The sequence below is a fragment of the Moschus berezovskii genome, chromosome 3, assembly GCF_049115385.1.
Source record: "Moschus berezovskii isolate FMDL1 chromosome 3, NW_MosBer_1.0, whole genome shotgun sequence".
NCBI lineage: Eukaryota > Metazoa > Chordata > Mammalia > Artiodactyla > Moschidae > Moschus > Moschus berezovskii.
The window spans coordinates 72547796-72572272 of NC_142462.1; the positions used below are offsets into that span (position 1 = coordinate 72547796).

Sequence of the window (24477 nt, forward strand, 5' to 3'; positions counted from 1 at the left end):
AATATTTTCTACTTCTTTCATTTTGAATGCATATAAGATGATGAATATTCACTGAACTTATTGTGATAATCAATTCATGATGGATATAAGTCAAATCATTATGCTATACACCTTAAACTTATATAGTGCTCTACATCAATTATAGCTCTATAAACCTGGAAGAAAAAGTTAAAAACTCCACAAATATTTATGAATGAATTTAACTGCATGTAAATTATACCTCAATAAAGTTGATTTTTACAAAGAAAAAAAAAAAAAAAGATTTCTCCCAAAGAGCATCAGAATAATTTCTGATTATCAAAAAATTGTTGCTGCTATAACCCACTGTATTTTCACTCATATTATTTCAAGTGGCATTCCTGATACATATGTATAAGTTTGATAAGAATACAAAATACTTCCACACAAATTATGTAAGTCAAAGAAATTTTTATATAATCCATTAGAAGATAATTAAATATACTTTCTATGAGTGGTATGAGACATTTTGCACATAAAATACTTGAACTCATGACTGCTGACATAAAGTCAGTGCCAATAGAAACATAATTCTTTTAAAATTTCTTTGCTACAACCTAAAATAATAGTACAGGCATACTCATTAGCATAATAAATAACTATGCATATAAAGGAGTCAAATTGCAATCATGCCCTTCAAGAAATAAGGATCTAAGACTCTTCATGAGATTTTCATCTATGTCTGACAGAATAAAAAGGCTAATGTTTGACCTGAACAAATAAATGTTCCATAAACAAATTCCCATCATCCATAAAAGAGAAGACAAGATTACTGAGACTACATTAAATTTCCACAAAATTGAAAATCCTTTTTTCAGGCCATAGTTGTAACCTACTCCTATAACAAATGCATTATGGTCAAAAATAATTTTTTAAGTAGACAAACTAAACACTTTTAAAATTTCCCACAGGCAAAGTGTTCAGGCTGTGAAGCAGTGTAACTCTGACCCTTCTGAGTCACTTGTTTTCAATTTCTTCATTTATCCCCTCAATCAGTCAGTCAGTCATTAAACCAACATTCATTGAATACCAACTCACTTCCAGGCTTGAAGAAATTGAATAGGGTGGTCCCTATGTGAAAAGACAAAATGCTCATTCTTTTTTTTTTCAGCTTTATTGAGGTATAACTGACAAATAAAATTGTATATATTTAAAGTATACAATGTGATGATTTGATTGAAATGCATACACTTTGTGACATGATTATCACAATCAGACTAACACATACATCACCTTACATGGTTGTCAGTTTTGTGTGTCTGTGTGTGTGTGTTAAGAATGCTTAAGTTTTACTCTCTCAGCAAATTTCAAGTACACAACACAGTATTATTTACAGTCACCATGCTGTATATTAGATCCCTGCTGCTGCTAAGTCACTTCAGTCGTATCCCTAGAGCTTATTAATCTTTTAACTGAAGCCTTGTACCATTTGACCAGAATCTCTTCATCCCCTCACCCTTAAAAACCAGTCACAATCTGAGGTGCTCATTCTATAAGCTAACTTTTTGGAGAAAAATCTCAGCTGGAGAAGGCAGTATCCCTAGTCTTGAAACTAAAATGTCTTCAAAGACTACATATAATAGGACCACAGTCCTGACCCCAAAAAGAGCCTAGATTGGGAAACTAAGATCTATTACAATCCACACCTGAAGAAAATGACTTGTTTCTGCGATACATGGCATTCTGAATGAACTTCACCTAATACTGCTGTTCAGTTTAGCGTGCTTTTAAAACACCCAAACATTGTAGACACTGGGCTTCTAGAACTAGTGAATTTCACTACATATTTGCGTATTAGTTGGGAGATTCAAACTGCTTAAAGATGAGATTTGCCAAAACTCAAAGTACTATATTAATTCATTTTCATATTGCTAATGGTAAAGAATACTTCTAGTCAAAGCTGGATTCCCTAAGCTCAAATGTAACATAATCTTGGGAGACTTTTTCAAATAAATATGAATTTTTTAAAAATATATACAAGCTCGAAGAAAGATACATACTGGTGAAAAATAATGCAAGAAAGAGAACAGAGTCTCCCTAAAAGCAATACATATGAAAAAGTTAAAAAAAAAAGCAACACATAACTATTGCTTGATTTTCTAAAGTATTTTTAAATTATAGCACATAAAAATGGGCAAAAGTAACCAAGACAAGAATTATATTCTAGCAAACACAAATTGTTTGATAAAAGTGCTAAAAAAAAAACAATAAAATTTATGAGATCTGCCTCTAGGCAGACACCAATAAATAAAAATTATTTTTTAATATTTTATGTTATTTAAAGAGAAATTTATTTTGCTTAGCTATTTTAAATTTGTTAAAGTACAAAAATTATGTATTTGCTGAACTGAAACTGGCACAAATAACTATTACTATAATTGTTAATATTTTCTTTAAAGTAATTTTTGTGTAGAAAATAGTACTATACATTTTCATTTCTGGCAAAGACATAATAGTCTGGGAGAAAAAGAAATAAATACATAGGTTTAGTGAATCACATACACTATTTCCCTTACTCACAAAGTAATTTATTTCAATGATATATAAAGAAATCCCTATACTTAATTCTAAGTCATGAAATGGTAAAGAATCTGCCTGCTAATGCAAGGAGACACAGGAGACGCAGGTTCAGTCCCTGGGTCGGGAAGATCCCCTGAAGGAGGAAACGGCAAACCCATTTCAGTATTCCTGCCTGGGAAATCCCATGGACAGAGGAGACTGGAGGGCTACAATCCATAAGGTCACAAAGAGTTGGACATGACTGAGCACGCACAGACACACACACCTCAAATAGGGGAAATCTATTCTGGCAACCCACTCCAGTATTCTTGCCTGGAATATTGTCAAACAGAGGAGCATGGCGGGCTACAGTCCACAGGGTCACAAAGACGCAGAATGCCTGAGCACACGCGCACACATACACACACATTCTAATCTTAGAGTACATCATTCCTGGGCATTTCTTCTATTAATATCATACAGCTATGCCACACACACCAAAAAATAAAAAAATAAAACAGCATATCTTTCAACAAACTATAACTTTGATTACTGTAATCTTCTTTTCATAAAACTACACAATAAGTTCTAATTTTTGCCATTTTTATATGGTGATGCTTTAATGGTTGCAGTAGTTGCAGTGATGTCAGTTATACTAAAGAACAACAGATGGGCTGGATGGAAGAACAAAGCACTTCCTACCATCTGGAAGCCTGGAGAAATTAAAAAAGCAAGATAACTTTTTTATCTCCATCCATCCATTACTCCCAAAGTGATTATGTTTTAATTTTTTATATATTTCCACTAAACTTTAAATACTCTGAACACTGTTTCCACAGAAACTGTTCCTACTGCTTGATCACTCACACACCGTTCCATGCTGCATTCACACAGTATGGGCATTGCTGACGCTTTGCAAAGTAGATAATTTTTTTTAACTACAGCTTCTGACAGATGTTATATATATTTTCTCCATCATTAACAAAGTTTTTTAAAAAGAAAGGAAATGTAGATCCTTTATACTCCTAAATGTTCAAAGTTAACAGAAAATTCATTGCTAAAGATGATGGTTATATGGTCCAAATCAGAATAACTTTCTTTTCAAGAAAAATTTTTAAATGTTCAATTAATATGAACTGCATCTACTTATTTGAAATATGAAAGTAACAAGATGGGATATGAATAAGAGAGAAATTTGCTGTTGGAAATAAATATAAATGAAAAATAGAAGGTAGAAATTTTTTCATATCTTGACCACTGAAAACTAGTAATTTCTAATTTACAAACAATAACTTTTAAATAAAAGGATAAAAAGGCCAATTTTCTACAATGCTGTTCTTCTTAATTAAAACACAATAATTTACCTTTCATTTTTTATTCATTCAAAAATATTTATGTTTATATCTAAACTATTCTGATTTAAATGAAAGAGCCTTGGCAGCATCATTACTCTTCCAAAGACTGAAGGTGATTTTTAGAATACCTGAGGCTTTCTAAAACTGTTTAAAAAACATATCCCAATTCTTCCACCCCTCAGTCCCACAGTCCAAAAGTAATCACTTTTGTTTTAGGCTTCTATCTTCTGGTTTTTCAAATGTTTACCATTTTAATTTCAAACAATATACTTTCAATAAAATGAATATTGGATAGCACTAATCTGAAAGGGAAACAATTGTTTCGGAGAAAAGAAAGACATGAGAGATTTTAGTAGAAACAGAAAGAGTTGGGACTTCTAGTAGCATGGTAGACTACATACTCTAAAGGACCCTAGCACTTTCTGCTTTTCTATTGATGTTAGAACATTAACCCATATTGGAGAAGGAAATGGCAATCCGTTCCAGTATCCCTGCCTGGAGAATCCCAGCGACAGAGGAGCCTGGTGGGCTGCCATCTATGGGGTCACACAGAGTCGGACACAACTGAAGTAACTTAGCAGCATTAACCCAAACATGCTATTATTAGTTGTTGATATGTTTGATTATGAACTCGGCATATGATTGATCTTTCCATGCTTCAGTTTTATCACTTATAAAATAGAAATAGTAATAACAGTAATAACAATAACAATTCTTAGAAGAATTAAATAAATTACTATGTATAAAACATTTAGACTACTGCCTGGTGCACAGGAAGTGAAATGCAAGTGCAAGTGCAAGTTAGTCACTCAGTCGTGTCCAACTCTTTGTGACCCCATGGACTGTAACCCACCAGGCTCCTTGGTCCATGGAATTCTCCAGGCAAGAATACTGGAGCGGTTTGCCATTTCCTTCTCCAAAGTGTAATAAACATCAGCTATTATTATCATATAGACTCTTGAAACAGTGTTATGGTAAAAGAACTCATTAACAACTGGACAATCAATGTATGCTCTAAAACATCTTCATAATAGGTCACATATACTTTCTACAGATATTAAAATACTCTCACTCTAAAAACATTTGAAAATTTAATATGACTTTTTGATAAACTTTTCCTACAGGGGGGAAACTATACAATAAATCTTTCTTTCTGCACTAAGCAAAGTTTTCATATAGCCAAGGCTTATCAAGATTTAACGTAAGTTCTAATTAGAACATGGGTTCTCCATTAATGAATTAATGTTCAATAATGGCATCTGTCATCTTCTACTTAATTAAAGCAAAACACTTTAACATTTAATTAGTACAGTTTTCTCTATGGTTTTAAATCTTACACACTCAAATTACATCAACACCTGAATCTTTCTTTTGCAGTATATCAATAAAGCAGGTAGTAACTCTGTCTCTATTTTACACCTATTTTAAATAGTAAACTGCATTTCAGTGAACAAAAGTTAGTAGACTTTTTCTATATACAGGCTGGAAAACTAGTGAATACAGATCCCCAATTGTAGAATATGTGGTAACACTTTATCTATTCAATGACAGATTCCATGGGTCATGAAGGCCAGATAGTTGAGAGTAAAAGCCCTATTTTTGCAGGTGAGATTTCATTTACTTACCAGTTCCAACTTAAAGTTATATAGAGGACTTAAATGATAACATGATTACTTGACTATATTATTTTTTCAGCCCCATTTTTTTTTAATTTCTAGTATCTTGAGACGAAATAATGCAACATCACTCTTCCCAACCTAACTTTCTTCCCAATTTTAATGTATTTTAAAGATGTAGGGAGTTAGTGAAGACTTCTAAACTACTGAACATTTTATAAGTTTCAAATGAGTTACTAATGTAGTTCTCTTTAGAATTTAAGTTCCTAATGATGCTATGATGCCAGTATACAACAGGCAATAAATATGCATTGATGTATTCTCCTTTCAGATTAACAATTGATTTTAATCTTAAGGCATCCAATTTTAGCTTTTACAGTTAAGATTTATATATTTATAAATACTCTTTTTCATCCTGGCAATATCCCAGATATGCACTCCAATGCTAGTGCAGAAATATAGACCATGTACTGGTTAACAAGTTAAAAGAACTAAGTCTTAAAAGTTCCAAAGTTCTTAGCAGCAGCATATAACCTAATATACCCCCCAAAATCACTTTCTTTCCCTTTTATATTCTCCAGGAAGTAACTTATTTTCCTCTGGGACTATTTTCCTCTGGGAAATACAAATAATTTTTAATAATTTTGAAACAAATTTAAAACCTCATTTTATCTTTGAAACCAGAGCATTTGAAGTGAGAAGAGAAAACGTAAAATTATGTATTTTCCAGAAAAATGAAAGCAAAGTCACCAACTGATACAAATGATCTCCAAGACCAAAGGGTCACGAAGCTATGCATTTAATGAAAAATAAAACTTACCCTAATGAGTGAAAAGCATAACACCTTCCTGCTGCTACCACTCTACTGCACAACTGACCCCTCTGCCAGCCCCCTCATCCACTATGAAACTCTCATATCAGTATAGGGTAGAAATCAGAAACTAAACACAAAGCTCTTCCACATAGATCATTTTCTTTGAGTGCTTCCTTTTAAGAGAAGTTCACAGCCTCTATGACAGTATGTCCAAAAAACTTTTCAGTGGAAATACATAATAATAAGAGGAATTCTACCATTAGAACATTTAATTTATAAAACAGAAGAGAATAAACCTAACTGGCATTCTGAGTCCAACTCCTTACCTTGGCTGTACAGTGTTTCTAAAGCCTCTGGAAGGCAAATTAGACAGACTTACTATGGAATGTACCAAAGTCAAACAATCTGCAACTGTAATTCCTATTAAACTTTTCATGAGAAAGGAAGATGCTGTGTTTTACATTACTACATAAAAAAACCAAATGATAATGAAAACATAAGACCACAAATGGAAGATTTCTAACTTTCATAAGGAAAGTTTTTCTGATTATAACCCCAACTGATAAATAACAATAAATATATGACTTTTTAATTTACTTATATGATTACTGCAAGTCGTTTCAACGTGAATAAAATACTTATCGAAGGGGCAACACTACAGTTATAAAGCAACATAAAAAATGACAGGTCATAGGTCAACCATGGTTTCGCTACATGACTATAAGGACTTCACAAGCACAATTCTTATTCAATTGACATAAAATCCAATCAATATAAAACCTATAAATCACCTCATTAAAGACCTTGACCATACACAATGGAAATACTGTATATTCATTCAAGTAATGATGACTATCAAAAGTAATGCAATTCACTTCACCCCCAAAATGCTTCAATAGAATTGACATAATTTGTCCACATCATGGTTACTGAGGTATCAACCATAAGCGGTAGGAAAAAAAATACCAAATATGATAAATCCTGTTCTCCCTTCTCTTCCTTCCCCCATTTCTCCTTACATTAAGTTATAATCAATTGCTACAGCCCATGGAGTCGTAAAGAATAGGACATGACTGAGCAACTAAGCACAGCACAGCAGGCCCATGCATGCTCAGTCGCTAAGTCATGTCTACTCTTTGCGACTCCATAGGCTGTAGCCCACCAGACTCCTCTGTTCACAGGATTTCCCAGGCAAGAATACTGGAGTGGGTTGCCATTTCCTTCTCCAGGGGATCTTCCCACCCAGGGATGAAACCTGCGTTTCCCGCATTGTACGATGAATTCTTTACCACTGAGCTACCTGGGAAGACACCTGGCAGGTCCAACAGGTCCCATATTGAAACTTCTCTTTTCTGATAAGGGTTCTCTTGCTCTATTTATAATATAATATGTTATATAATATTAATATTTCTGGTTAGCAACCAAATTATAAGATTATGCCACTCAAGTCACAATGGGTTTCTTTAAAACTGATTTATCACTATTAACACAGAAAAGATATTCTTTACTTCTCAAATAAAGTGAAAAGACAAAACAAAATAAAAATTAAGCAAGCAAATAAAAAACAGAGGAAGGAACTAGACTTTTCAGGATAAAATAATAATAAAACACTGAAAATCAGTAAACTTCATCACAGTAAAATGAGCTAAGTTAAGCTTAATTTAATTATAGTAACAAAAACACCAGTTTTAATCAAATAAAAAATTTTTTCAATCACCAAAAGAATATCCATTCTGACTTATAGTGAGGGAAATGGAAGGTTAGGAAAACAATCAGATTAATGACAAAAGCCACTATGTTAAATTTTACAAGGGTATTCAAATTCCCTTCAGTTGATCTAGAATTTAGCTATAATGAGCACTGCAGGAAATAAAACCAAATATGAACCAGTCAGAAAGGACAGTGGGATAACTAATTACTAAAGACAGTGATATATTCTGTGTAAAATTAAGAGCTCAGCCACCTTTCAAGGACTATATCTTTCTTAAAAGGTCCCCATTTTATTTTAAAATTTTTTCCCAAAAATCTCACTATACTGCTCAATCTCTAGCTTGAACATAAATTATTTTTTAAAAGTAAATGGTAGTCAGAACTGGAAAAAAAGCCAATTTCTCAAAAAAAAAAAAAAAAACCTCCTAAATTCAGTACTATTCAAATCTAATTTCCAACTAGATTTTTTTCTGCAATTTAATAATATGATTCTAAGACTCCTCTGAAATGCTCAGTTCAATATGGCAACAGTCCTCAAGCAACTGCCCCAATAGCTAACTAAAAGCCATACGAGAACTGAAAGAGACACAGACACAAAATCACTGGGAAAAGGAAGAAACGGGGAAGAAAGTGTAGAAAACAATCCTGAAAACTGTAAATTCAGAGCCTGAAAGAAATTTAAACTAATTATCAAGTAGATAAAGCCAAAAGTACAGCTTTAGCTTATGCCACACCCCAGCGTCATTTCATAGAGATCAGCTGAACAAAGGTAGGAGGATGTTTTATCCTTCTTCCCTTAGCCCAATAGCTACCCTAATCTAGTTCAGAAACCCAGGTTCCATAAAACTTGGCTGACATCTTTTACTACTCAAACTTGACCCATTATGGAAGCAAGGTATTTTATCCCATTGGAACCTTTCCCACTTCTGCCACTGCCCTTGGCCTCTCTACACTACTTTGAGACAGAGGTAACAATTTCTACAAAACAAGTAAAGGACAGAAATTGATAGTAGCATATTATATGCTCAGCAATAGAACCCCAAAATAAACACTAACATGTTTCAAAGTAAGACATAACCAGTACAAGTGTGTGCATACTTATTACTCTGTCATGTCTAACTCTGTGAGACCCCAAAGACTGCAGCCCATCAGGCTGCCCTGTCCATGGTATGTCCCAGGCAAGAATACTGGAATGGGTTGCCATTTCCTTCTCCAGGGGATCGTATCTCCTGCATTGACAGGAGGATTCTTTCCACTGAGCCACCTGGGAAGCCCTCCCGGTACAAGTCCATCATGGGAGTTGTAGTCTGCCAGGCACTACACTGGTTAATAACATCAATGATGCAGGAGGTGGGAGGCATGTCAGAAGGGAGGAAGATAGCACTGCAGCAGACTTAAAAAATCTTCAATCGTCATCGTCGTTATGAAGTCGCTCAGTCGTGTCCGACTCTTTGCGACCCCATGAACTGTAGCCTACCAGGCTCCTCCCTCCATGGGATTCTCCAGGCAAGAGTACTGGAGTGGGTTGCCATTTAGTAGACATTAAAAAGAGTAAAACCAGTTCTGTGGAAGCACTGATACACATCACAAAATTCAGACAATCTCCCAGAAAATAGGAAGAAAAATGACAAAGTAAAAATTATGAGGAAGAACATAGCTGATATAAGGAACAGAAAATAGTCAAACAAAAGACATTCATTTCCCTGACGTATGGACTATATCAAATAAAACTGAATGAATAATAGGAACACACAATAGAAGGAAGCTTTCTTCAGCAATCAAAGAAATAGTCTAACCCGATTAAATCCACCACATTCCCAACTAAATCAAAGAAAATGGTATAAGACAAGTATATAGTGACAAATGTGGCACTTACTGAAAAAAAAAAAGAAAGAAAAATGTTCTTCAAGCAAGCAGATACAAAGAATTAGCTACTTACAACAGAACAGAACAGAACAAGTTTTCCATAATTCTCTCCCCAGCAACTATAAACATCAACTGATTTTTTAAAAAATGACTTCCAGCCAAAGATGGACAGCAAAACTCCTCAAAACTTATCAAAAACAGTAGAAAGTATGGCAATAACAACCAGTGACCCCATTTAAAAAGGGTGGGGAGGTGAAATTGAGGAAGGAAATCACTACAATCATAATCAACAAATGTTGAGGACAAATATTTAATTTTTATTGAAGTATGCTGCTTAGCTGCTAAGTCACTTCAGTCATGTCCGACTCTGTGCGACCCCATGGACAGCAGCCCACTAGGCTCCGCCATCCCTGGGATTCTCCAGGCAAGAACACTGGAGTGGGTTGCCATTTCCTTCTCCAACGTGTGAAAGTGAAAAGTGAAAGTGAAGTTGCTCAGTCTTGTCCGACTAGTAGCGACCCCATGGACTGTAGCCCACCAGGCTCCTCTGTCCATGGGATTTTTTAGGCAAGAGTACTGGAGTGGCTTGCCATTGCCTTCTCCGCACAATCACATTAGGCAGCCTAAACTGCTAGTTGGTGCAAATGTAATTGCGGTTTCAGACTATGAATATTAAAATCATTTATAACTAGGCTCAAACACATCTCCATTAATTAAAATAGGAACCATTACCATCAACACATTTTTGCCAATGAGAAATATATATTAAGTTTGTTTATTTCTGTAGTGTAAAACTCCATGCTTTGAGATTCAATGAACTCTTGGAAAACATTTCCCCTGCAAAAAGTTGCAGAGATGCTTGAAGAAGTCAGCTGGCGAGAGAGCAGGTGACTATATGGTGGAGCAGGCAAAACTTTGTAGGACAAGTCATTCAACTTTTGAAGCACTGGTTCTCTGACATGCAGTCAGGCATTGTAGTGCAGAACTGCACCCTTTCTGTTGACCAATGTCGGCTGTAGGTGTTGCAGCTTTTGGCATGTATCATCCATTTGGTGAGAATACTTCTCAAGTGTAATGGTTTCACCAGGGTTCAGAAAGCTGGAGTCAATCCAATGGGCAGCAGACCACCAAACTGTGATCATGATCTTTTTTAGGTGCAAGTTTGGCTTTGGAGCATTTTCTTGGACCAACCACTGAGCCCGTCAATGCTGGCTGGCATATAAAATCTATTTTTCATTGCACATCACAATTCAATTGAGAAATGGTTCATTGTTGTTGCTGTGTAGAATAAAAGTAGATGACACTTCAAAACAACAATCTTTTTGACTTTCAATCATGAGGCAACCACTTATCGAACTTTTTCACCTTTCCAATTTGCTTGAAATGCCAAACAACTGTAGAATGGACAATGTTGAGTTCTTTGGCAACTTCCTACATAGCTGTAAGAGGATCAGCTTTGATGGTCATTGTCATTCCTAATGGCTAACCACTATGCTCCTCATTTTCAAGGCTCTGGTCTTCTTCGCAAATTTTCTTGAACCATTGCTGCACTGTACATTCATTACCAATTCCTGGGCGAAATGCGCTGCTGATGGTGCGAGTTGCTTCCGCTATTTTACGACCCATGTTGAGCTCGAATAAGAGAACTGCGGGAATTTGCTTTCTGTCTAACATCATTTTCATAGTATTTGGGACATCAACTGCTACCTCCCTCATGGCACTGGGTCTGATGTCATTCATCCCCTGCAAGAAATCTTTCAGAGTAATATTCACCAATCCAGCCATCTTGCTATCAGGGAGGTTAGGTTGTTTCCTCAAGACTCTCCGCAAGGCATGAAGACCTGCTTCATTACACAAGGCTTTCAAGTCTGCTCCAACATATCCATGAGCACTATTTGCCAGCTGTAGCAGTTCAGCTTCTGTGAGTAAATGGGGTACCCTTCGAAGCAGTTTCTGGATACTTGACATAATTTCTAGGTGTATAGCAAAGTGATCTAGTAATACATACACATATGTCTATTCTTTTTCAGATTCTTTTCCATTATACATTATTACAAGCTATTGAATAGATGGTTGCATGGCATCACCAACTCAATGGACATGAGTTTGAGTAAGCTCCGGGAGTTGGTGATGGAGGCCTGGTGTGCTGCAGTCCATGGGGTTGCAAAGAGTCTGACATGACTGAGCGACTGAACTGAACTGAACTGAACTTGTGCTATACTGTAGGTTCTGGCTGTTCATCCATTTTATTTGGGCTGAACATTTTAAATTCCGGACCATAACAGGATTCGTTCCTTGGAAGAAAAGCTGTGACAAACCTAGACAGCATATTAAAAAGCAGAGACATCACCATGCTGACAATGGTCCGTATAGACAAAGCCATGCTTTTTTCCAGTAGTCCTGTACAGATGTGATAATTGGACCATAAAGAAGACTAAGTACCAAAGAATTGATGCTTTCTAATTGTGGTGCTAGACCAATACAGTATACTAACTCATATATATGGCATTTAGAAAGATGCAAATGATAACCCTGTATACGAGACAGCAAAAGAGACACAGATGTATAGAACAGTCTTTGGGACTCTGTGGGAGAGGGTGAGGGTGGGATGATTTAGGAGAATGGCATTGAAACACGTATGTTGTCATATGTGAAACGAATCACTAGTTCAGGGTCAATGCATGTTATAGGATGCTCAGGGCTGGCGTGCGGGGATGACCCAGAGGGAGGATAGAGGGAGGAGGGAGGGGGGAGGGGGGTTCAGGAGGGGGAACTTATGTGAACCCGGGGCGAATTCATGTCAATGTATGGCAAAACCAACCAATATAATATTGTAAAATAATTTGCCTCCAATAAAAAATAAATTAATTACCAAAAAAAAAAAAACAAATTGTGGTGCTAGAGAAGACTCTTGAGAGTCCCTGAGAGATCAAATCAGTCAATCCTAAAGGAAATCACCCCTAAACATTCATTGGAAGGACTGATGTGGAAGCTGAAGCTCCAATACTCTGGCCACCTGATTCAAAGAGCCAACTCACTAGAAAAGACCCTGATGCTGGGAAAGATCAAGGAGAGGAGGAAAAGAAGGTGGCGGAGGATAAGATGTTGGATGGCACCACTGACTCAATGGACATAAGTTTAAGCAAACTCTGGGAGATAGTGAAAGATAGGGAAGCCTGGAGTGCTGCAGTCCATTGGGTCACAGAGAGTGGGACACAACTTAGCAACTGAACAATAAAAATAATAGGATAGAATGCCAAGAGCTGACACATATTCATCAGACCTCAAGTATAGAGGGATACAGAGTCAGGTTCGAAACTAATATAAAGAGATCTAAGGGCACAGATGGGATTCAGGAAATAGAACACAGAAAACTACATATGATAAGAAAGACCTATTATATACTGCAATCATAGAACTGTACTCAATAGCTTGTAATAACTTACAATGGAAAAGAATCTCAAAAATAGTGTATAAATAGTATGTATAAATATATATAACTGAATCACTGCCATACACCTGATACTGACACAATATTGTAAATCAACTATATTTCAATAAAAATTTTGTTAAAAAGAAAGCACAATAGAAGTATAAGACACACATATCAGTCAGCTGGCTTCCTAACCACTGAAGGTAAGAGAACAAGCAGCAGCCACAGATTTTTAACACCAAGGGCCTGTTACTGGAGATACAGGGGGACCTGTGTTAGACTCATCCACCTCTTAAAACCTGAAAACTGAGGGAGATGGACCACCAGGGCCAACGAGAAAATAAACACAACAAGAAGGTAAAAGACTCCGGTGGTCTGAGTACATTCCTTTCTCCTATCACTTGCCCACAATTCTTAAGTAAATTGCTGTCATTGTTTTAAAAATGAGTAATACTTGCAAAGTAATGAATAGAGGACATCTGTGTTTTTTATATTAAGCATTACTCAGTCGTATCCAATTCTTTGTGACCCTTTGGAGTGTAGCCTACCAGGCTCCACTTTTTCAGGTTTTTCAGGAATACTGGATTGGGTTGCCATTTCCTCCTCTAGGGCATCTTCCCGACCCAGGGATCGAACCTGCATCTCCTGTGTCTCGTGAACTGCAGGCAGATTCTACCAGATGAGCCAATTGCAAATATAGTAAAAAGAGACAGAGATGAGGGAGACTGGAACATAAGCATAAAAGCAGAAAATATCCACAGCAAGAAGAACTTCCCAGGAAAATGAAAGAAGAAACCGTACAAGCTACCACTGTATTAATGAAATGAAAGAAACGTAATTTTTTCTTTGTTTGAAAAGTAAGAACACCAGCTGGAGGGATGAAAACCACATTAGAAGCCATAATAAGGAAAACCTGAATAAACTAAAAACAAACAAGGTAGAGAGAAATGGATAAAAAGCATACAAATCAAAAGAGCAAAAAAGACAACTAATGAGATGATGCTAGATTTGGAAGATGATGTAAGGTTAATAATTTATAATAATGATATTGATTAAGTAAACTGATACTCAAAGGTATTATGGAAGAAAATTTCTCTGAAATTAATAAAAACTTAAGTCTGTCAAATCTTACCTTGTTCTGGAACAAAGTGACACATACAAAATAAATCTACTGAAGATAATGCTGGTGAATTTACCGTCTTTTAAGGATTTAAAAATAAGTCAGATATGAGCATCCAGGAAGAAAAAAATAACTCAGTCAATAAGAAGTTTTTAAAAATTTTCAGCCAGCCTCACACTTTACCCCAGTAACTGTCGACACCAAATGGAAAGCCCAAAATTCTGAGAGAAGATAAGATAACCTTCAAGTATAAAAGCAATAAACAATTCTCAAGAATGCAAGAAGACTTATAAGGCTTTCCTCAAATCTACTGGAGGATTAAATTCAACTATCCAAGAAGTAAATCAAGATAATTCAGGAACAGTATAAGAATTGTTGGTGAGCTCTGAGTGGATAAGATGAAAAGACTAAAAACAGTGATTATTAAAATGCATGTGAATGTTTTAAACTTTGACAAAATAAATAATAGTAAGTTACCAACAGAGTCAGAATTCAGTAAGAAGAGAGGAAGAAGAAAGAATAAATATGCTGCTTTTATTTTTTTTATAACAAGAGTCAGCGGGGCACTGCCAAAAGTGGAAATATCACTTTAAAAAATTGAAATACCAAGTTTTTACTTTGTTTTCTATCCTTCAGGAGGGTTCTTTTAGAAACTGAAATATATTGTTGTGAACAAATATTTATGTAAAATTCATTTATTCCTTCCATTTTATCTATTTCTTTTTTCTGTTAGAATATAAATTTAAATATAAAAACATGATTCTAGTTTGTGAATTTTACTCTATGTCTAGTTGGCAAATCTGTAGACAAAAATGGTAACTCAATGGTAAAGAATCTGCCTGCAGAGTAGGAAACCCAGGTTTGATCACTGGGTCAGGAAGAAACCCTGGAAAAGAATACCCTACAGTATTCTTGCCTGGAACCTGGTGGGCTACATTCCATGGGGTCGCAAAGAATTGGACACAACAAGAGTCAGACACGACTGAGTTACTAACACTGAGACAAAAATACCAGGCTTGATGTTTAATAGGTGTTAACAAATGTCAATTCCTGATGGTAAGACTGGAACAACTTTGGTGGAACAGCTGTTAGTTTTATTTTTGGTTTTCTTACTTGTACCTTTCAATAATGCTTAAGTTTTTTCTCTCTCTGTTGTTTGTTTGGAGTTGGTGTGGTTTTTTTTTTTTTTTTTTTTGGTCACATTGCATGCCTTGCAGGATCTCAGTTCCCAGATCAAATCCAGGCCCACAACAGTGAAAGTGCTAAGTCCGAACCACTGGACTGACAGAGAATTCCACACAATGTTTGAGTCTTAAATAGTGCACACAGTTCTATACTTTTTACAAAAATCACAGTTATTTTTTTCACAAAAGTTATTTTTTAAAAATTACAGGAGCAACAAAGTATGAGGGGAAATGTGATGAAAAATTTTTACCATACAATATAACACCTTCTACCATTTGGGGGAACATTAAATCATCCTGTTGAGAGATGAAGCAAAATTAATAAGTCAAAAAAATTATAATTCATGAAATAAAAAGACTCACAATCTTTAACAGATATAGAAAAAATATATTAAAGTCATTATATTGGGAGAACAGCATTGTAGCATGTATATTATCATATGTGAAATGAATCACCAGTCCAGGTTCGACGCATGATACAGGATCTTGGGGCTGGTGCACGGGGATGACCTGGAGGGAGGATATGGGGAAGAGGGAGGTGGGAGGGGGCTTCAAGAAAGGGAACACATGTACACCCGGGACGGATTCATGCCAATGTATGGCAAAACCAACCAATATATTAATGTAAGGTAATTTGCCTCCAATAAAATAAATTTTAAAAAATTAAAAATAAATAAATAAAGTCATTATATTGTCTAAATAAAAAGTGAAAACAACTTTAAAACATTCTTTAAAAAACCATTAGAATAATTTAACAATAATTTATAGCTGATAAAAATAAAGAGAGATGTATGTGTATGTAATATCTAATACACGGAAGAATCCAAGTGCAAAGAAATCACAACTCACATACAAGAAATAGAAACCAAAGAAAATAGAGAATATCACAGAAGATGAAAAATGACAAAATATATCAAATGTAGCAATTTTAAATGGATTAAAAGACAAAAGCCTTCAAAATGGCTTGAAAAATCCAATCAAATTCTGTTTATAAGAGTTACACCTGAAATGAAGTTACAGGTTAAAAAACCATAGACAATAGCATGCCAGTAATTAATAACAAAGTGAACTCAAAGCAAACAAAACAAAACAACAACAACAAAAAATTTTTTTAATGAAAGCACACACACAAAAAAGATCACTTTATATGGGCAAAATGTTTTAAACTAACCAAAAAATAAAATAAATATCACAAACATAAGCTGAATATATAAGTCAAAAATATTTAGTCAACAAAAAATTGACAGAAAAATATAGTAATGTAAGGCAAACATTCCACTCCTGAGCTAAAACATATTAATAAAGGAAACTATCAGTAAGATTACACAGGCTCTGAAAGTCACAATATATGCTCCATCCTACTTCCATGAATATTTACAAATATTATGTGGAATATTAAGCCACAAAGGAAATCATTAAAAATATAACATAGCAAAAAGTGTATATATAAGCCAGCATTCTTTCTACAAACCACAAAGGGGGAAAAGAAGACAAATTAACTGCAAATGTTGGACTAAAAAATGAAAGAAAAAGTCTCTTTGAAATTTAAAATCTCTAATAAATGTCTTCAAAGAAAACAATATCCTATCTATGAGTCTCAATTTTTTCATATTTAAAAGGGGTTTTAAATGAAAATCCCTTATAAGGTCTTCCGAGCCACCCCTTACCCTGACATACACAAACCACAATGACTTTTATGTATTTACCAAGCATATACCGTATGTTCAGCTTTCTGACTGATTATTCAATGTGATATGTAAAAGCAGAAAAAGTCCCTACATTAAAACAGTGTATGATCAAATTAAGGAGTGAGGAAAAGAAAAGAGGAGTCACCAACATACTATGAATATTCCAGAAATTCAAAGAAGGAGATCAGGGTAGGAAGAAAAGGCTTATTTATGTGACTTGTTAGGACTCAAAGAAGAAATCTGAAAATCCAGAAAAGAAATGGGAAAAACATTCTGGTTAATAATAGTACATCAATGAAGGCTAAAGAATAAAACGTTAAATACCAATAATTATAAAAAGTTACTATAATGAAATACAGTCTAGGAAGAAAAACACAGTACTAGACCAAATTGTTTATACTACAAAATGAGTTGTAACAAGATTTTAAAGCACAATGGCTGTGGCTGCCAGCTAAAGTCTGGAAAGGCTCCCATCACTTTGAATGTCCATTCAAATAGACCTCCACTTTTAGATATATTTCTTACCTCTGGAGAGAAGAACGTTACCAATAAACAATGATCTTTATTTGCCATTTGGGAAACTGACCGTAGCAGAGGTAAGATACTTGGCCAGGCTTCCACAGCTACTTCATGCAATGAGAGGAAAATAGTAACAGCTAAGAATTTAAAGAACATTATCATATTCGGGCTCTTCTGATTCTGTACACTATATTTATTTCACATTCCTAGAGTATAACACACTAAAATTAAAAGACTTAGACTAAAAATCTCTAAATAAGAGTGTCATCTATCCTGAAAAGAAAGTAGGAAACCCAGACAGATTCAAAATTGGTTTATAATAAACAAGGTAGAGAGGGCTAAGACTGCCAAGTAGGAGGAAGTGGGAGGAAACAAAGCATTGTAGTTTCTGAAGAAAATGCTGTTATTACAAATAATTTCACCAACTTGATCCAAATCCAGTATTTCTCATTCATTGAAAAGAAACACATTAAAATAGCAGCAATTTCCTTTACGAATAAACACATTCAGCCAAGGAAGCTTCTCCTAAAAAATTTAACCCTCAAGGTAATAAAAAGCAGAAACAAAGTCATTTAAGTGTTCTAGCTTCAAATAATAACTTCTAAATACAGATATGCTATACTTAAGTCAATAACAAATTTTTAAACTCTACTAAAAATTATGGGTGTTCATTGGAAGGACTGATGCTAAAGCTGAAACTCCAATACTTTGGCCACCTCATGCGACGAGTTGACTCTCTGGAAAAGACTCTGGTGCTGGGAAAGGTTGGGGGTGGGAGGAGACGGGGACGACAGAGAATGAGATGGCTGGATGGCATCACCGACTCTGTGGACATGAGTTTGAGTGAACTCCGGGAGTTGGTGATGGACAGGGAGGCCTGGCGTGCTGTGATTCATGGGGTCACGGAGAGTCGGACACGATTACGATCTTTAAAAAGCTGTGAGAAACAAGAAGTTTCACTTCAGTTCAGTTCAGTCGCTCAGTCATGTCCGACCAGAGTCTTTTCCAGCGAGTCAACTCGTCGCATGAGGTGGCCAAAGTATTGCAGTTTCAGCTTTAGCATCAGTCCTTCCAATGAACACCCAGGATTGATCTCCTTTAGAATGGACTGGTTGGATCTCCTTGCAGTACAACGGATTCACTTACAAATACCTAAATTTAGGTCTGACAGACAAATTTTGAATATAAGCGTCTTGCAGCACACACTATATAGAAATTTGATTCCTCCCTCAAGATATTTTCACTCACTATATGACCCTTGACTTGTAAGTTGCAACTGGACCAGAAACTATAAATTAACCATAAATATCTGTGGAGAAACCGTTTCTCTATGAGTATGGTAACTCTTAAAATAGGCACATCCCTTGTAAATACAAGTTACAAGTGTAATGTAAGTATTTCAGCTAAAGATGTTATCTCTATAAGGTCTTTCTACCCATTACTCTCCCATGACCCACGTACACACAAAAACCACACTGAGTTTGTAGTATTTAAAGATACTGGCTCCTAGGGGCATTGAGACTCTAAGGGTCACATACCCACAAGTGTGAATCTGTCTTCTTGCACCTGAGCTGTCACTTGGGGGGCCAAACAGAACAGCTCTTGAGTGGATACATGAACTGCTGCGAGAAGTACTCTCCCAGAAGAGAAATACTTGATACTGCCCTGCTGGCAAGATATTTTTCCTGCTCTAAATCCTTGTAAGTAAAACTGATATAAAATGTCTGGTGAATCTGCGTGTTTGGTTGAACTTAAAAGACCATCTGGTAGACTTTGAAAAAGCTAACCTCAAGATTTTAAATTTTTCTTCAGACACAAAAGAACTGTAATTTGTGTTAAGAGCACAGCATTTTCTCATTAAATATGAGAAGTAATTTCTTTCTAAAATAGTCAATGTTTTCAAAACATTGTTTTCATTTTTCTAATATGTAAGCTTCAGATTAACCATTAATATAAATATAAAGGCCTTTTATAGAGCCTCCACAGTAATATTCTACATTCAGCCTCTTAAATTGGGGGGATTATTCACACTGATCAAATATTATGAGCATCATTGACAAATTCTCCATATGTTTTTTAAATATTCAATAAAATTATCTAAATAAGCAGAACTGAATAGATCTGGGAATCCATGAAGCTTTATAGAAAGTTGGTTTTTATACATTTATCAAGATTCTTAATTCTAAACATAATCTGAGATGCTAAAGAGTTTGTCAAGATCTTGCCTCATGTGCTGACAAACTACTGCTATTTTTGATAGATTTTATAGAGTTCATGTTAAGACACAAATTTGTCTTTCATTTTAAATGCAAAAAGACCCCCATTTAAAACTTAAGCTGTCTGGCTTCCATCAAGAGAAACTGCTGTCCTAACGTCTAACCCCGCCCCCTACATGCAGTAGGATTGTACCCAGATTTCCATCCCATTACTAAAGTTCATCCCTTTATGTCTCAATGGCTTTTCCTTTTCAAGGATCTTTACTAAAAAATGAACTTAACTCAGCACTCTGTTATGACCTAGAGGGTTGGGATGGGGTGGGGGTGGCAGGAGGGAGGCTCAGAGGGAGGGGATATATATGTAGACATATAGCTGGTTCACTTCATTGTACAACAGAAACTAACACAACACTGTAAAGCAATTATACTCCAATTTAAAAAGTTGAAAAAAAATCGACACTGTCTTAAACACATAATCATTAGCAATTCTGCACCATTTGACACAGTAAGTTCTGAAACAAGCCTTGAAGTGTAACATCCTCACAGTCTAATAATAAGTGATCTCTAAATGGGATTCATTAAATGCTTAAAGAAATCCTCTTCTATTTTAAAGAAAATAATCTATCAGGTAAACTATTTCCTTGAAATCTTAAATTTATAAAGAATATCTTGCTAGAGATACTAAATAAAAATGATTAAAGGTTCTACTTAAAGCTTTTTTATATTCTCCTTTTCTAATAAAGACTTCCCTGGTGGCTCAGATGGTAAAGCATCTGCCTACAACGTGGGAGACTTGGGTTTGATCCCTCGGTTGGGAAGATCCTCTGGAGAAGGAAATGGCAACCCACTCCAGTACTCTTACCTGGAAAATCCCATGGACGGAGGAGCATGGTAGGCTACAGTCCATGGGGTCTCAAAGAGGCGGACATGACTGAATGAATTAACTTTCACTTTCTTTCTAATAAAATTTATATTTTAAATTATCTTCACTGTTGATATTCAATATTACTTGCCATTTTTTAGTAAAATCATTTGCCATTGTTTCATAAAACTTCTAGTGAATTCCTTAAGATATTCTTTAAATTAAACCACTTACTGTAAACAGCCCACTCTTACTGCTACAGGAACATGGGGAAGTTGAGTGGCCCATTTCAGTGTCACATCTTGATAAATATGCAACATTTTATTATGGTTTCCAATCAAAGTATTTATTGTTCCTTCAGAAACTATGGATGGAAGATAGAAAAAGAAGAGAAAAATCATTTTCAACAGTTTTTACATTCCTTTTAGAAGATTTATGATACAAATTATCATATCTTGACTTAATGCATAAAGATTTTAAATAATAAAACACTGTTTTTCAATTTCAAGGTACCAGTATCAAAAATTTTTTAATCACTTATAAATATATAAAAACTATATATATATATCTAGAGAAACTATAACTAGAGTGGCCAACATTTTTGCACTTTATCTAAAAAGGATGAACTTGATTATTTGATTTACTAGACATTCACTACAGACAAGTTATTCTTTGAGTCATTACTATGCTCATTTCTCCTTATAAAAGAGTCTGATGTTCTCTTGGAAGCATCTTGAATACCCACATCTTGGAAAGCATTATTATATACCTGAGGCCAATTCTACAAGTCATTTTGTACAAAGTAAAATGACTGACAAAACCAAATGTGTGCTTTATATCAAATCTTTATTCAAACTTTAAAAGCTAAAATTTCCATTACCTGTTCAGTATAAAACTATTTTCCTAGTTCTTTGAAATATATGTGAGAGACTTTGGCTTTTTCTGGTGTATATAACATAGTCATGACATATGGAGAAGATAAAAGAAAATCTTTCTACACACCTGAGCAATATGGGAGAAAACAACTTGGGCTACAATCGAGTTTCTTCATAAATCGAATTTGTCCATTCTCCTTAAGGCAAAAAAAGTTTCTCTCACCAAGAACAAAAACAGAAGATGCTGACTGAATGAAAGACACAATACATATATCAAGGGCTTGCTCTCCAATATTTAGAGTCCAATCTACCTGCAAAGGAAAACTTATAATCAACTGGGTTGCTAAATATATAACATTTCATTCACTTTGATATTCATACAATTAAGAAATGCTTTACCAAAAAGCAGGCATAAAGATTAATCCTCATTAATTTTTTCTCCTATTACCATATTTCTGATATTTTGTAGACTCTAGTAGCTTTTTCCCTTTTTACCATGTGATATAACAAACTGTGGAAAATTCTGAAAGAGATGGGAATACCAGACCACCTGACCTGCCTCTTGAGAAATCTGTATGCGGATCAAGAAGCAACAGTTAGAAGTGGACACGGAACAACAGAATGGTTCCAAATCAGGAAAGGAGTACATCAAGGCTATATATTGTCACCCTGATTATTTAACTTATATGCAGAGTACATCATATTAAATGCTGAGATGGATGAAGCACAACATGGAATCAAGATTGCCAGGAGAAATATCAATAACCTCATATATGCAGATGGCACCACCCTTATGGGAGAAAGCAAAGAACTAAAGAGCCTCTTGATGAAAGTGAAAGAGGACAGTGAAAAAGTTAGCTTAAAGCTCAATATTCAGAAAACTAAGATCATGGCATCCGGTCCCATCACTTCATGGCAAATAGATGGGGAAACAATGGGAACAGTGACAGACATTATTCTGGGGGGCTCCAAAATCACTGCAGATGGTCACTGCAGCTGTGAAATTAAAAGATGCTTGCTACCTGGAAGAAAAGCTATGACCACCCTAGACAGCTTATTAAAAAGCAGAGACTTACTTTTCCCACCAAGGTCCGTCTGGTCAAAGCTATGGTTTTTCCAGTAGTCATGGATGGATGTTGAGAGTGGGCTATAAAGAAAACTGAGCACTGAAGAATTGATGCTTTTGAACTGTGGTGTTGGAGAAGACTCTTGAGAGTCCCTTGGACTGCAAGGAGATCCAACTAGTCCATCCTAAAGGAGATCAGTCCTGAATATTCATTGGAAGGACTGATGTTGAAGCTGAAACTCCAATACTTTGACCACCTGACACTAAGAGCCGACTCATTGGAAAAGGTGCTGATGCTGGGAAAGACTGAAGGCAGGAGGAGAAGGGGATGACAGAGGATAAGAAGGTTGGATGGCATCACCAACTCTACGGACATGAGTTTGAGTAAGCTCTGGGAATTGGTGATGGACAGGAAAGCCTGGCGTGCTGCAGTCCATGGGATCACAGAGTTTGACATGACTGAGCGACTTAACTGAGCTGAACTGAACCATGTGATATTAACTATTCAGCAATTCAAACACTCATATAAGTATAATCAAGGAGGTGAAGATCTGTATGCTGAAAACTATAAAACACTGACAAAATAAATTGAAGAGTAAAAATAAAAAGATATGCCATATTCATGGATTAGAAGAATTAATATCATTAAAATGTCCATACTACTCAAAGTGATCTACAAATGCAAATCCCTATCAAAATTACAAAGGCATTTTTCACAGAAATAGAAAAAATGTGCAAAATTCATGACAACCACAAGACACCAAATAGCCAAAACAATCTTGATCAAAAAGAACAAAGCTGGAAGCATCATACTACCTGACTTCAAAATACACTACAAAACTATTCTAATCAAAACAGCATGGAACCGTCATAAAAAAATAAACATCTAGACCAATGGAACAGAACAGGGAGCTGAGAAATAAAACTCTGCATTTACAGTCAACTCATGTTCCACAAAGGTACCAAGAACATGCAATGCAGAATAGGGTGGTATCTTCAAAAAATGGTGCTGGGAAACATGATATCCACATGCAGAGGAATGAAAATGAACCCCTATCTCACACTGTATACAAAAACCAATTCAAAATAGATTAAAGACTTAAATATAAGAACTAAAGCTATAAAATCATTAGAAGAAACATAGGGAAAAGCTCAATGACTTTTCAGATATGACCTCAAAGTATAGACAACATTAAAATAGACTAAGCGGATTTCACCAAACTAAAAAGCTTCCACATGGGGGAAAAAAGAGAGAATGAAAGCTTATTATGGGATTATATGAAATCATATATGTGAAACTTTTGAAAATTGTAAAGCATTATAGAATTTAAAGTCTTTTATTCAATCAAAAAATTAAAAAGTTTCTTCACAGCAAAGGAAGCAAGCAGTAGTGTGAAAAGACAATCTATGTAATGGGAGAAAATATATCCAATAAGGAGTTAATATCAGACAGCTCAACAGCAAAAAAAAACAACTTGATTTAAAACTGGGCAAAAGACCTAAATGTCTAATTTTGAGAAATAAGACATACAAATGATGAATAGATATATTAAAAAATGCTCACCAACACTAACCATCAGGGAAATGCAATGAGATATCACCTTATATCTTTTAGAATGGTTATTATCAAAAAGAA

General features: G+C 35.2%; 1 protein-coding gene across 3 annotated transcripts in view; it reads right to left on the minus strand.

The window, feature by feature from the left end:
* Window positions 1–24477, minus strand: part of BBS9 (Bardet-Biedl syndrome 9) — a 491843-nt gene that overhangs the window by 330224 nt on the left and 137142 nt on the right. For 2 of the 3 annotated variants that reach the window (XM_055420898.2, XM_055420895.2), the window contains exons 8-9: window positions 21903–22086; window positions 21135–21264 (exon numbers count right to left, since the gene is read on the minus strand). In XM_055420898.2, coding sequence (XP_055276873.2) covers window positions 21135–21264; window positions 21903–22086 — 314 coding nt within the window. The remainder of the gene's footprint in view (window positions 1–21134; window positions 21265–21902; window positions 22087–24477) is intronic. The other variant, XM_055420896.2, reaches the window with a different exon arrangement.